At 33.5% G+C, this 12,914-nt stretch overlaps 1 protein-coding gene across 2 annotated transcripts; it reads left to right on the forward strand.

The window, feature by feature from the left end:
- The first annotated feature begins 579 nt into the window (after window positions 1-579).
- LOC127796592 (glucosamine inositolphosphorylceramide transferase 1-like) lies at window positions 580-8,720 on the forward strand. 2 transcript variants are annotated; one of them, XM_052328792.1, is made up of 5 exons: window positions 580-641; window positions 816-1,096; window positions 1,376-1,498; window positions 6,312-6,479; window positions 6,728-8,720. In XM_052328792.1, exons 2-5 carry the CDS (start codon window positions 845-847, stop codon window positions 8,411-8,413), a joined length of 2,229 nt encoding a protein of 742 aa, XP_052184752.1. In that variant the 5' UTR covers window positions 580-641; window positions 816-844; the 3' UTR covers window positions 8,414-8,720. The 2 variants fall into 2 exon arrangements, with proteins under 2 accessions (XP_052184752.1, XP_052184753.1); XM_052328793.1 differs by lacking the exon at window positions 580-641 and having other exon boundaries at window positions 797-1,096.
- The last annotated feature ends 4,194 nt before the right edge of the window (window positions 8,721-12,914 follow it).

Here is a 12,914-nt window from a genome sequence, read left to right on the forward strand (position 1 = left end):
CAGTCAATTGAATTCGATTTTTGAAAAATATCTTTATATATATATATATATAAGTATCCTTATGAATCTTAATAAATTTTTTAAGTTGGTATGTGGTAATTATTTTTAAATATTTAATTTTAATACTTAAAATGACATTCTAAATTAATGCATTATATTTTACGCTATATCTATACAAATGTAAAACACACTAATATGAAGTGTCAAAACATAAAACTTAAAAGTGTCGTTATAACACTCTTATTCTTATGAAAAATGCAATTAGTAGGTGTACCAATGACAAAAAAATTTCTCATGAGGCGCGTGAGACGCATGAAAATAAAAGATATTTTGATCATAATATCCTTTCATATAACTTAAGATATACAAAAGTAATGTATAAATAGCATGATTATATTCTTATCGACTAGATGAAGACCAAAGAGTTTAATAAGCTGCAAATAAGAGCTAGCTGAAGTTGAAAAACCTCGAGGCTCTTGAATTAAGGCGATAGCCAAACACAACCTTAGCCGTGTATATGTACATATATATATATATACAGGCGCACATATATAGACGGGAGCAGTAACGTGATTCCATGAAACGGAACCGGGTTTCTCTGTGCCACCTTTGAGTTTCCCCATTCCAGAGAGAGAAAAAGCGTACTCAGCCACCTCTCTCTCTCTCTCTCTCTCTCTCTCTCTCTGCATATCTATATATATATATATACACAATGCATATATATGTGTATGGTTAACGTTTATATATCTGATTGTGGTATATATATAGGGTATATTTATAGAGAGAGTCTTTATATAATGCTGGTGGCGTTGCAGCTTTCTCTCTCTTCACGTGCGACTCCGCCATGGGATGGGGCGCGGTTTCGGCAGGCTCGAGGCGGTGGCGGTGGCGGTGCGACCGTTTCTCGACCCTTGCCTTCTTCCTACTCTCCTTCGCCTTGTTGGGTTTGATTGCGTTTGTCTACGCTTGGTTGATCATCGCCCCGCACGCCCACAAGAGCCTATCTCCACTCGGTTGCCAAGAAGACGACGAGGGTTCCTGGTCGATTGGTGTCTTCTATGGCGACTCGCCCTTTTCTCTCAAACCCATTGAAACTGTAAGTTCTGTGATTTTGGGGGCATTCTGTTGGGTTTCTGGGATTTTTGGGCTCTGCTTATTTCTGTTATTTGATTGTTTCAGGGTTTATCTGATGGGCAATTATGTGTTTTTGGTGGGTTTCTGATATTTTGATAGTAATGATAAGGTTATTTCATTGTAACTGGAAAGAAGATTACGGGTTCAAGTCGTGGGTTATGTATCAATACGACTCTAGCAAAACGAGAAGCCTATTTTATTTTTAAATTCTGATATCTTGTGGGTTGAATGCGGGTGACAGGTGAATGTATGGAGGGATGAGAGTGCTGCTTGGCCTGTGGCCAATCCTGTGCTTACTTGTGCTTCGGCGTCTGATGCTGGTTTTCCAAGTAATTTTGTTGCTAATCCTTTTCTTTATGTCCAGGTAACTTCAACTTTGTTTTTCTTTCATTTGCTTGATTTCATGCTTTAATTTTTCATATGCATTTATGTATCTGTATATGTGCATTACTATATGTATGCATTTGGGTTAGGTTTATCGTGTTGGTTTTAAGCTTGTGAATTTATGCATATAATTTTAACTGTTAAAGCTTGAATTCAAGTGATTTGATATTTATATTAATGGCTGATGACCACTACAATTAGGAACTGGTGGTGCTTTCCCTTTTCCTTTTGGCATTAATCTCACTGTTTGGGTCAAATCATGTTTACATTATTTTCTTTATGTTTTTACTTTCCCTTTTTTGTCCCCTTCAGAATCTTCCTTCGTTGTTTTGATTTTTATTTGACCAAGAAAGATTCGTTAACCCCACTTGAGCTGCATAATCATTTTTCTTGAGAATTATTTTATCCAATCTGTGAATTTCTGTGTTGCCATTACTTTAGTAGATAGGGTCAGGTGATCTATTAGTGATATGTTCTGCGGGTGTAGAATCCCAAATAGAAGGGGAAAAAAGAAAAGCAATAACTAAGATCCAAAATGAGTAGACTGAGACAAACAAAAGAGTTACATTCTCTGGGATTTGTTGGTGTTTGTGATTCGTCAGTTATGTGATAAATCCCTTCTTCCTTCTGAGTTTTAATAATGGGGTTATTCGAAATTTGATCATATGATGCTTGCCCACTCCAAGGTAGCACTTAAGGGAGGAGCAATAATACTATTCATGGATTTTGGTTAGGAAAGCCTTCTGAAAACGATAGATCTGGAAAAAATTATTAGTCCATTGAAAGAAATCAATATGTCCGGAGAGTGGAGACTTACCAGCTCTTGACAACAAGCAAGAAATATTGCTCTACGGCAAATACTACCTGTCAGAATCTATGCAATTTAGTTTTGTCATTCCTCAATGTACACTATACTGGTGAGAGGACCATTTTATCCACTTCTCTTTATTGCATCAACTCAAGTAGTTTAGTTGTCAAGAAATGCTTTTTCTAACTTGCTGTTTTTATATCCTCAATGTTGTAATTGGAATACAAGCTTACAACTTTACTGTCATCAGTTTTGAGTTTATACTCTCCAACAGTGAGTGATGGAAGGATTATTTGTTTGACTCAAAAGTTCTTCATCAATAGTGCTCTACTGCATAAACTTTTTTGGCACATTAAGAAGATTCTCAGTGCTATGGAAAATAAAACTATGTCCCATTAGTAATGGATCATTACCTGAGAGTTTCATGATGTTAAGACCTGTTATGGTTCTTGCCTTTTGAGGGTTTATTCATATATCTCATAGATTCTAGTTCTTGTAATGGATTATTGGGCAACTCTTGGTGATGGTATTAGTTTTTAAGGATGTAAATGTCCTATGGATATTTTATTTTACATTTTGTTTTACTTTACAACTCACACGAGGAGCACTTTGTTTTCTGCCTTTTGGTTGGTGTATTTTTTATTTGAGAAACTCCTTCTCTGGGTTAAGTAATTCTCTTGAAAGTATTACAGTTTATTGCATTATTATCAAGCTCAAATAAAGGAGAAGGGTTGTGTTAGGTAGTCAACAATCAGCGTAAAAACCATTGAATTTGTTAAGATGGATTCTATGCATAAACATATTTTGTTGGTATAGAATCCTCTCAGTGATCCACTATAGTGCCTAGTATGGTAAAAAAATGGGCTAGCGTGTCACTGCTTTGGCATTTGGATATAGTGATAAATTTGCAAGGAGTTACACATTTTCATGGAGTCATGCGAGCGAAGAAGTTAGTCTAGAACTCAAGACTGAGTTATGGAATATTTGAACTTTGACAGAAAAATCTATGGTGTTGGTGGATGTGATAGGAGAAGAATCCATATTATTTGCCTCCAAGAGATGAGATGGGTTGGTGAGAAGGTTAAAATGTCTACTGAGTAAGATATAAAATTTGTACTCAAGGAAGAATTCTATAAGGAATGAAGTGATAATGATTATGGATAAAAACTTTAAAAAGACTTTGAAACACAATATAGATAGGATTATCATAGCTAAAGTTCTAGGAGAAGAGACTTTGAAACACAAGATAGATTATTTCAGGAGAATAAAAAAAAAAGGCCTCACACGAAAAAGTCATGGTAGTGGAATGAGAAAGTATATGAAAAACTAAAAACCAAGCAAGCTTGCTACTTAGCATACATCCCATAGAAGTTTTGTAAAGGGTTTTAGAGAAAATAGACACATCACATAATAGAAATGTGTGTCAGGATTTTTGGAACATATACAAAGACTTTTCAATTATGATTACATTATTACATCAAGTAGTTGTATTGAGCCTTTATCTCTTTATTTCCTGTTGGATAGACTTACTAAGCACATCAAAGAAGAGGTGCCTTGGTAGTATGCTATTATTTGTAGATGACATAGTTTTGGTGAAAGGGAGAATAAAGTATGAATATCAAGCATTGGGTTATGGAGGGATACCTTGGAATTCAATGATTTTATTTGAGTCAGTCGGGAATTGAATATATAGAATGTAAGTTTAGTAAAAAAGGAAGTATGCATGATGTTGTGGTGATACATGAAGATTGAGTTATTTAAAAAAAATCAATTCAAATATCTTAGATCAATTGTTCAAAACAAAGGAAAAATTACTGAGGTTATTAATCATGAAATAGGGTAAGATGATTAAAATTGATAAATGTCTTAGCAATTATGCAATTATAAAATTTAAAATTAAAAGAAAATTTTTATCAGATGGATGTAAGATTAGTTCTGTTGTATGCTATAAAATGTTGGTAATTAAATACCAACATTGCAAAATATGAACATAATTTGGCATGCTAAAGTCTACGTATCTGACCTCACCTAATGGGATTAGTGCTTGGTGGTTGTATTATTGTTCCTAATTCTTTGAGACCATGGTGTCTTGAACAAGCCTCTTCACTCTAATTGTCTTAGAAAAGCTTGAAATTATTGTAGAGAATGTTCATTCCAGCTATGTGAGGGTTCTTTTAAATCTTGTGGAAGTATTTTAGATAGGTGAGATGGGTATCAAATGGTAAAGGTGCTACCAGAAGTTGTAACCTTTAGTTCTTATTGTTCTTCTTGCTTCTTTTTGTTTCTATGTTGTCAGTCTTTTAGTATCTTCATGTTTATGAAGAAGGATTGCAGCTGATTTTCTCCTGGCCTTGTTAGCTTGCCGTCATGTTTGTGAACTGAAAGGATCATGGGTTTCTCTGCCATTACAATAAGGGTTGTCTAAATGTGTTAATATGAAAATGAAATTTATGGTCAAGAAGTTCTTCTAATTTTCTTTTTTTCTTATCCTTATTTAAGGGCTTGGTATTTCTTCATGTTCTTTTTTCTGTGACAACTTAGACTAACTATATGGGAAGGGTCATTTAGTGTATCACTAGTCTAATGGCTCCATCTTGGGACCTTTCTCTATATCTGTATCTCCCTGATTTTTGGTTATGAACCAACTGACTGTGCTTTCCTGGTTTGAGTTCTAAGAAACCTGTACTGCTCCAGTTCTACAATTTATGATATATGTCTGTTCATGGAAGTAATGGTGCAAATAGTATGCCTGCTTTCCTCTGAGATTTTATCTTTGATGACATTACTTGCTTCAAGAAATGTGAGGACTTTTGGGGAAGTTAGCTTAAATGAAGGAAGCTTGGGAGGGTACTTCCTTCTTCACATCTTGGGCCCATTACTGTAAATCTTGCTAGTGATCTAGAGGGTAAAGTTACAAGTATTTGACCCATGTTCTGAAACGGTGCTGATATTGGAGTTTCTGGATGATTCTTGTCAATTTAGATCTTAGGAGTTTGTTATGTTTCTGAATTCTTGCGGGACGATCGAATGCCTTTCACATTAGAGCTGCTTCTACTTTGAATTGTTTTATGTACATCCCATGGAAGAGGTTTTTCATTCATTTTTCATTCTCCTCTTATGTTTTGGCCAACATTTTTGGCCTGATTTTGGATATTTCAGATGGAATTCAGTGCCAGACTCTACTTGATCTGTAGTTTTTGGGGCTTGGAATTTTATTAATACATATGCGTGCAGACCGCTTTCCTCTGAGATTTTATCTTTGATGACATTACTTGCTTCGAGAAATGTGAGGACTTTTGGGGAAGTTAGCTTAAATGAAGGAAGCTTGGGAGGGTACTTCCTTCTTCACATCTTGGGCCCATTACTGTAAATCTTGCTAGTGATCTAGAGGGTAAAGTTACAAGTATTTGACCCATGTTCTGAAACGGTGCTGATATTGGAGTTTCTGGATGATTCTTGTCAATTTAGATCTTAGGAGTTTGTTATGTTTCTGAATTCTTGCAGGACGATCGAATGCCTTTCACATTAGAGCTGCTTCTACTTTGAATTGTTTTATGTACATCCCATGGAAGAGGTTTTTCATTCATTTTTCATTCTCCTCTTATGTTTTGGCCAACATTTTTGGCCTGATTTTGGATATTTCAGTTGGAATTCAGTGCCAGACTCTACTTGATCTGTAGTTTTTGGGGCTTGGAATTTTATTAATACATATGCGTGCATGGTCAGCTTTTTCATGTATGTATAAGTTTCTTGCTTCGGGTAAGGTTGTGTATAAAAAAGACTCTTCCTTGGCTTTGTAAAGCGGGGAGTCTTGTTCACTACAGCTGCCCTTTTTTACAAGCTCCTGCTTGTAAACCTGCATAGATATTTCTGTTCTGAAATTACTTCAAGGATGTTTGTCATGTCATTCATGTCAATGTTACTGTGTGATGATTCAGGGAGATGTGTTTTACCATCATGTCAATGTTACTGTGTGATGATTCAGGGAGATGTGTTTTACCTATTCTTTGAGACCAAAAATTCAATCACCAGGCAAGGAGATATTGGAGTTGCAAGAAGCCTTGATAAGGGAGCAACATGGCAACAGTTGGGTATTGTTTTAGATGAAGAGTGGGATCTGTCATATCCGTATGTGTTTGACTACAATAGCCAGGTAAGATATGAATTTAAATGCTAGTACATTTTGTTTGTGGATAGTTGAGAATTTATAGTAACATAAAATATGTGGAAGTATTTGATGTATGCTGATGCCACAATGCACACTCCCACACAAGTCCCATGACATAAAGCTGTCGATAATTTACAATGTGGACCTATTTGTATAAACTTTTCCTTATGTGGTAATATTCAATTGGAGTTACATTTTATTGAATATTTTCTATATTTATTTTTCTCTTGAAGGTATACATGATGCCTGATGGAAGGGCAAAAGGGGAACTCCGCCTTTATCGAGCTGTAAATTTTCCTTTGGAATGGGTATTGGAGAAAGTTATAATGAAAAAGCCCCTTTCGGACTCATTTATCATCTTTCATGAAGGAAACTACTGGCTTTTTGGGTCAGATCACAGTGGCATTGGCACCAACCAGAACGAATGGTTGGAAATCTGGTATAGTAGCTCACCACTTGGTCCTTGGATACCGCATAAGAAGAATCCTATTTATAATACAGAGCAGAAGAGTTTAGGGGCTCGTAATGGTGGCAGACCATTTGTCTATAATGGAAACCTTTATCGCATAGCGCAAGACTCTAGCGAGATATATGGGCGATGTGTACAGCTTTTCAAAATTGAAGTTCTTAGCAAAGATGACTTCATAGAAGTTGAAGTGCCCCTAGGCTTGGAAGAGCCAAAAAAGGGTCCAAATGCATGGAATGGTGCTCGCTACCATCACCTTGATGTGCAACAGCTTAGCTCTGGAGAGTGGATTGGAATTATGGATGGGGATCGTGTTCGCTCAGGTGATGCAACACATCGATTCTTTATTGGCTGTGCATCATCTGTTACTGTTGTTGCGCTTGTTGTATTGTTGGGTATGCTACTTGGTGCTGTCAAGTGCTTGGTCCCTCTGAGCTGGTGCCCGCACAATATGGAAAAGAGAAGTGATGCTTTATTGGCTTGGGAGAGGTCGAACTTGTTTTCTTCCCGATTAAGACAATTTTGTAGTCGCTTGAATGGAGTGTGTTTGTTGCTACATGGAAGGCTAAAGCAGAAGACTTGCTTTAGAATTTTGGTTCTTGCTTTCATATTTGCAGCAGGAGTAGCCCTGACGTGCTACGGTGTTTTTTATATTTATGGAGGCAATGGTGCACAAGAACCGTATCCTTGGGAAGGTCATTATTCCCAGTTCACATTGCTAGCAATGACTTATGATGCTCGACTCTGGAACCTTAAAATGTACGTCAAGCACTATTCAAGGTGTGCTTCAGTTCGCGAGATTGTTGTCGTATGGAACAAAGGTAAACCTCCTGAATTAAGTGACTTTGACTCAGCAGTGCCGGTGAGGATCAGAGTAGAGAAGCGAAACTCCCTTAACAATCGGTTCAAGACAGATCCCATGATAAAAACCCGAGCTGTTCTTGAGCTGGACGATGATATTGTGATGAGATGCGATGACATTGAACGAGGCTTCAGGGTATGGCGCGAGCACCCTGATCGAATCGTGGGCTACTACCCGCGCCTCGTTCATGGACGCCCCTTGAAGTACCAAGGTGAGAAACATGCCCGCGCACATAGAGGGTACAACATGATCCTGACGGGGGCAGCTTTCATTGACAGCCAGGTGGCTTTCGACAGGTACTGGGACGAGAAAGCCAAGGCTGGGAGGCTGCTGGTGGACAAGTACTTCAACTGCGAGGATGTGCTGTTGAACTACTTGTATGCCAATGCAAGCTTGTCCAACACAGTCGAGTATGTCAAACCGGCCTGGGCCATCGACACATCCAAGCTTTCGGGTGTTGCAATCAGCCGAAACACAGATGAGCATTACAGAATCAGAAGCAACTGTCTCGCAAAATTCGCAGAGATGTATGGCAGTTTGACAGAGAGGAAATCAGAGTTCAATGGGAGGAAGGATGGCTGGGACTTGTAGATAACAGCAGCAATCAGGGTAGGTATCTAAGACAGCAGTTTAGTGTTCTCTTGTCATGTTCATGCTCTTTACCCCTTTGTTTATTTGGTGCACATCTGTTCTTTCTCCATTGTAAATCTTGCTCTTTCTCTTGCTCTTGGTTATTGTGGGTATCAGGCTAATGTGTATATATCTTTTTGAAGTAGTGTTTTTAGATCTTCTGGTGTGGGAAAGGTTGGAAAATGAATTCAAGTTTTTGAATGGGGTTTTGGTGGGGTATCTTTTGTGATTAGGGTTTAAATCTCAGCAAGTTTATGCAAAATCTAATTATCCCATGTCATATTGTGGTCTGGTAAATTTAGTAGTGTAAATTATAGTGGCTACATGTGATGGGTTTGAGTAGGCTCAAGAAATGAATCGATCTAATGGATTTAGGTTCTGTTTGGCTCAATTTTGGTCCTATTTTTGTAGGTTGAGTTCAATTATCAAGTTTAATAATGAACTCGACTAGTATAGGCTAATTTTTTTTTTAAAAAAAATTACTATAATTTTTAAATTTATATTAGGTTTAATAACTCATATTTTGAGTGCTAATTATAAAAATAATTTATTTTTTTTTCATAAATTTATAATTTTATTTAATCTTTTTAATTTTGACAATTATGTTTAAATTGACTCAATTGGGTGTAATTTTATCAATTAATTTAGAGATAGTGTATTGATGATTTGGCATGTTAAGTGTCATATAATATTAATAATAATAATAATAATATTTGTAGAACTCACACGTACACATAAGTAAATATATATATATATAACTATATATAACCTGTAAAAAATAAACTAATTATATGCAACAAGTTATATTTTTTTTATTATTTATATGTACATGTAGATCTCACAAATATGACACTTGCATACCAAGTTAACACGAATACATTCTCTTTAATGTAGTGTTTGTTAACTAAGATATAGACTAAAAAAAATAAGATATAAAAAGTATTCTAGACAAAAGTAATTTTCATTATATTTGTTAAATTTATTTAACAATCCTTAAAAAAGAAGTCACGTGACTTCTTTTCTGGTTTTTTCAAATAAATTTATCTCTTTTCCTTCTCCAAATAAATTTATCTTGATCCTAACAGATAAAAAAAAATAACGCATGTGTATTCTAGTGTATTTCAAAAATTTTAACAAATAGTTTAATAAAAATCTTGTAATACTTTCTATTATTATCTTTATAATTTCATATTTTGGTCCGGAAAGTATTCTAATCTTGTATTGATACAATCTTATCTTACTTATTCTAATAAACCTAAATTGATTTTATATGTTGGATAAAATTGTACCTACTTAATTTAATTTAAATTTAATTATCAAAATTGAAAGATTTTTGATAAAATTATAAATTTACAAAAAAAGAATTAGATTATTTTCATGAATATCCCTATTTTTTAACGTGATGGGATATAATTTTGTAAACTTTGATAAACAAATTTTGTACTTTTTAAATAACACACCAAATAAAAGTGGCATTTTTTATGCGGGGTGAGCATCTACTTATTTTAGTGGGCAATGGAGCAATTTGCTAATCAAATTTATATATAATAAAATCAAATCGAGTTAAAATCTTACAACAATAAATTTAATCGTATTAATTGAAAAAAACATAAATTAATTAAAATAACCAAATATTGATTAGTAAAATTAATAAAAAATTAAGTCATTTTAGTAAATACATTAATTGTAATGGACATTAACCTATAATTAGTAAACTTGTAGGGTAACACATAAATTTCGTCACACGTGTTCAAGATCTATGATACATTGATTTCAGAGTTTGATTCTATTTTCATGTTGAATTAGGCAATCGTATGTGTTTATCTTAAAAGTCAAGTTTCAAGTTTCGACTTGCAACAAAGTTATTCGTACACTTAGACTCAATCAAGATAGAACGTGAATTTTAAAGAGGATGAGATAGTCTAAACTAAAGGTTGTCTATAATTATGAACCCCTCGATTTTTTCACATTACAAAAAAAAAAAAAAAAAAAAAAAAAACCCTATGATTAGTAACAACTTCATAAATAAAATAAAATTTAATAGTATTTCATGTAATAATCATAAATTTCAAGTAATATTAAATACCAAAATAATAATGTTAAAACTAAAAATCTATTTTTTTATACCAAAATCAAAGCAAACCAAATTTTATAAAAAAAATTCAAATCGAGCTAAGTATAATTAATCACATCTGTTGAAAAAAATACTTATCTACCAAGTAAAAAAAAATTGGAAAATGGTAGGAGTTGAAGGTTTTATTTTACTTTTTTTTCTCTCCATATGATATTTTTGTATTAGTGTATTATATATTTATATTAATTAGACACATAATATAATACATTAATATAAAAGTGTTGCACTAGACATTATGCTTGAGTGTTAAATAATATTTTTGATATGTTATATCAATCACACGTGATAAAGATTATAAATATATTTTTAATATAATTTTATATTAATATTAATGAATTCATCTTTGTGATAAAAGAGACAACATATGATTGAATTTGAATATGCTACCATGGTGACGTTGGATGGGATCAAACACCAAAATTCATCAGCACTTATAAGAAAAGATAGATTTATTTTCATTGGTATAATTTTTTGTACTCAAGTTAAAAAGAAAAAAAATAATATAAAAGTAATTAGCACTTATAATTTGATTATCTTAAATTAATGGAGAATTTGTCAAGACAGATTGTGATGATCCTAAATGCTAAATCTTAAATTCTAAATAAATGAGGTTAGATTCTTATGAGCGTTGTTTACAAAACTCGAGTAAATTTAATACACATTCAAATGAATTTTAAAAATGTAATTATTTATTTACTTAACTTTGAATTGTTACTACTTGCTCACTGAACTTTACTTAATGTTAACCATCCATCACTCGTTACATTACCGTCTGATCTTGAAACACTCGTTACATCACTGTCTAATCTTGAAACATATTAAAAGCTTATTGTATGCATTTGAGATCACTTGATTCTCAAACCAGAAATTAAAAACTAAATCAATTATTCAAATTAAAATTGCTATTGATGCAAACCAAAAGCGAAAAAAAAAGGTCTGCTCAGATTTTTTATTTCCATTACGAACAATGAAATTCATAAAAATATATTCAATAATGAGCCCAAGAGCTAAAAACTTATTCCAAAAATCGTAGTTTTCGGTTTGTAACAGAGGTAAAAAATCTAAACAGACTTCTTTTTTATTTCTGGTTTGCATCAGTAGCTTTTTTAATTTGAATCACTGGTTTAGTTTTTGGCTTCTGGTTTGAGAAGTAAATGATCTCAAATGTATATAATAAACTTTTAATATATTTCAAGATCAGACGGTAATACTCCTGGGGTATAGCTCAGATGGTAAAGGATGGGTCGTAATATGCTAGTGTCATCCCAATGAGTTGCCAGTTCGAACCCTGGACTTTCCAAGACACATCTTGCGATTTACCTTCTCCTACGAAATCAAGAGCATGAGCACAGAAAGACCACACAAATGCGGTAATCCCAAAATCAGACGGTGATATAACGAGTGTTTTAAGCAGTGGCGAAGCCACATGCAACCAAGGGTGGGCAGTTGCCCACCTTGAATTTTTTTTTTAAAAAATATTATATATAATAATTTAGTATTTTTTATTTTTTTTTCTAAACGCCCACCATGAATTTTTAAAAAATTCTAAATTTTAGATATATTAGTCAATGAAGATAAGGGTGTTGGGTAATTGGATCTTATTGCCAAAAATCACTAGCCACACAGTGGCAGAGCCACATGCAACCAAGGGTGGGCAACTGCCACCTTGGAATTTTAAAGAAATTATTATATATAATAATTTAGTATTTTTTATTTTTTTTTTCTAAATGCCCGCCCTGAATTTTTAAAAATTCTAAATTTTAAATATATTAGTCGATGAAGATAAGGGTGTCGGGGGATTGGCTCTTATTGCAAAAAGTCACCAGCCACGATGGTTTGTGGCAATTTCTAATGCATTTACGTCTATTGGGTTTGGCCAAAAATTTAAACTTAGATTTATAAAATTTGGCCGTTAGATTTGATTGATTTTTTGTGTTTCTTGGTCGATAGGAATAAGGATATCGAGTGATTGCCCACTGTAAGTGTTTTTTTCAATATTGGCCGAAAATTAAAAATAAGATATATGAAAATTTAACTTACTTTTCTTTTGTATATGTTAATCTCCATTGACCATTTTTTTAACTATGTTTTAATTAAAGGGATTAATTTTTTTTTATTTTTTGTTACAAATTTATCAGTTACATATTTGAAACTATGGCAGAAAACATATTTTCTATCATGAAATTTGTTAAAATTCAACTATGTAATTGAATTGGAAATCAACGATTGAATGACAATCTGTCATGAAATTTATTAAGACTCGGCTGCGCAATCAAATTGAAAATTAATGATTAAACGACAACTTAGTTGTATATATTAAAAAATAGA

The sequence above is a fragment of the Diospyros lotus genome, chromosome 3 (genome assembly GCF_014633365.1).
Source record: "Diospyros lotus cultivar Yz01 chromosome 3, ASM1463336v1, whole genome shotgun sequence".
Lineage (NCBI taxonomy): Eukaryota > Viridiplantae > Streptophyta > Magnoliopsida > Ericales > Ebenaceae > Diospyros > Diospyros lotus.

Excerpts from the sequence above, each read along its gene's own strand:
- LOC127796592 (XM_052328792.1), top strand. The coding sequence starts at position 845 with ATGGGATGGGGCGCGGTTTCGGCAGGCTCGAGGCGGTGGCGGTGGCGG. Across the intron at positions 1,097-1,375 it reads CTCTCAAACCCATTGAAACT|GTGAATGTATGGAGGGATGA; the intron begins GTAAGTTCTGTG and ends TGCGGGTGACAG. Across the intron at positions 6,480-6,727 it reads TGTTTGACTACAATAGCCAG|GTATACATGATGCCTGATGG; the intron begins GTAAGATATGAA and ends TTTCTCTTGAAG.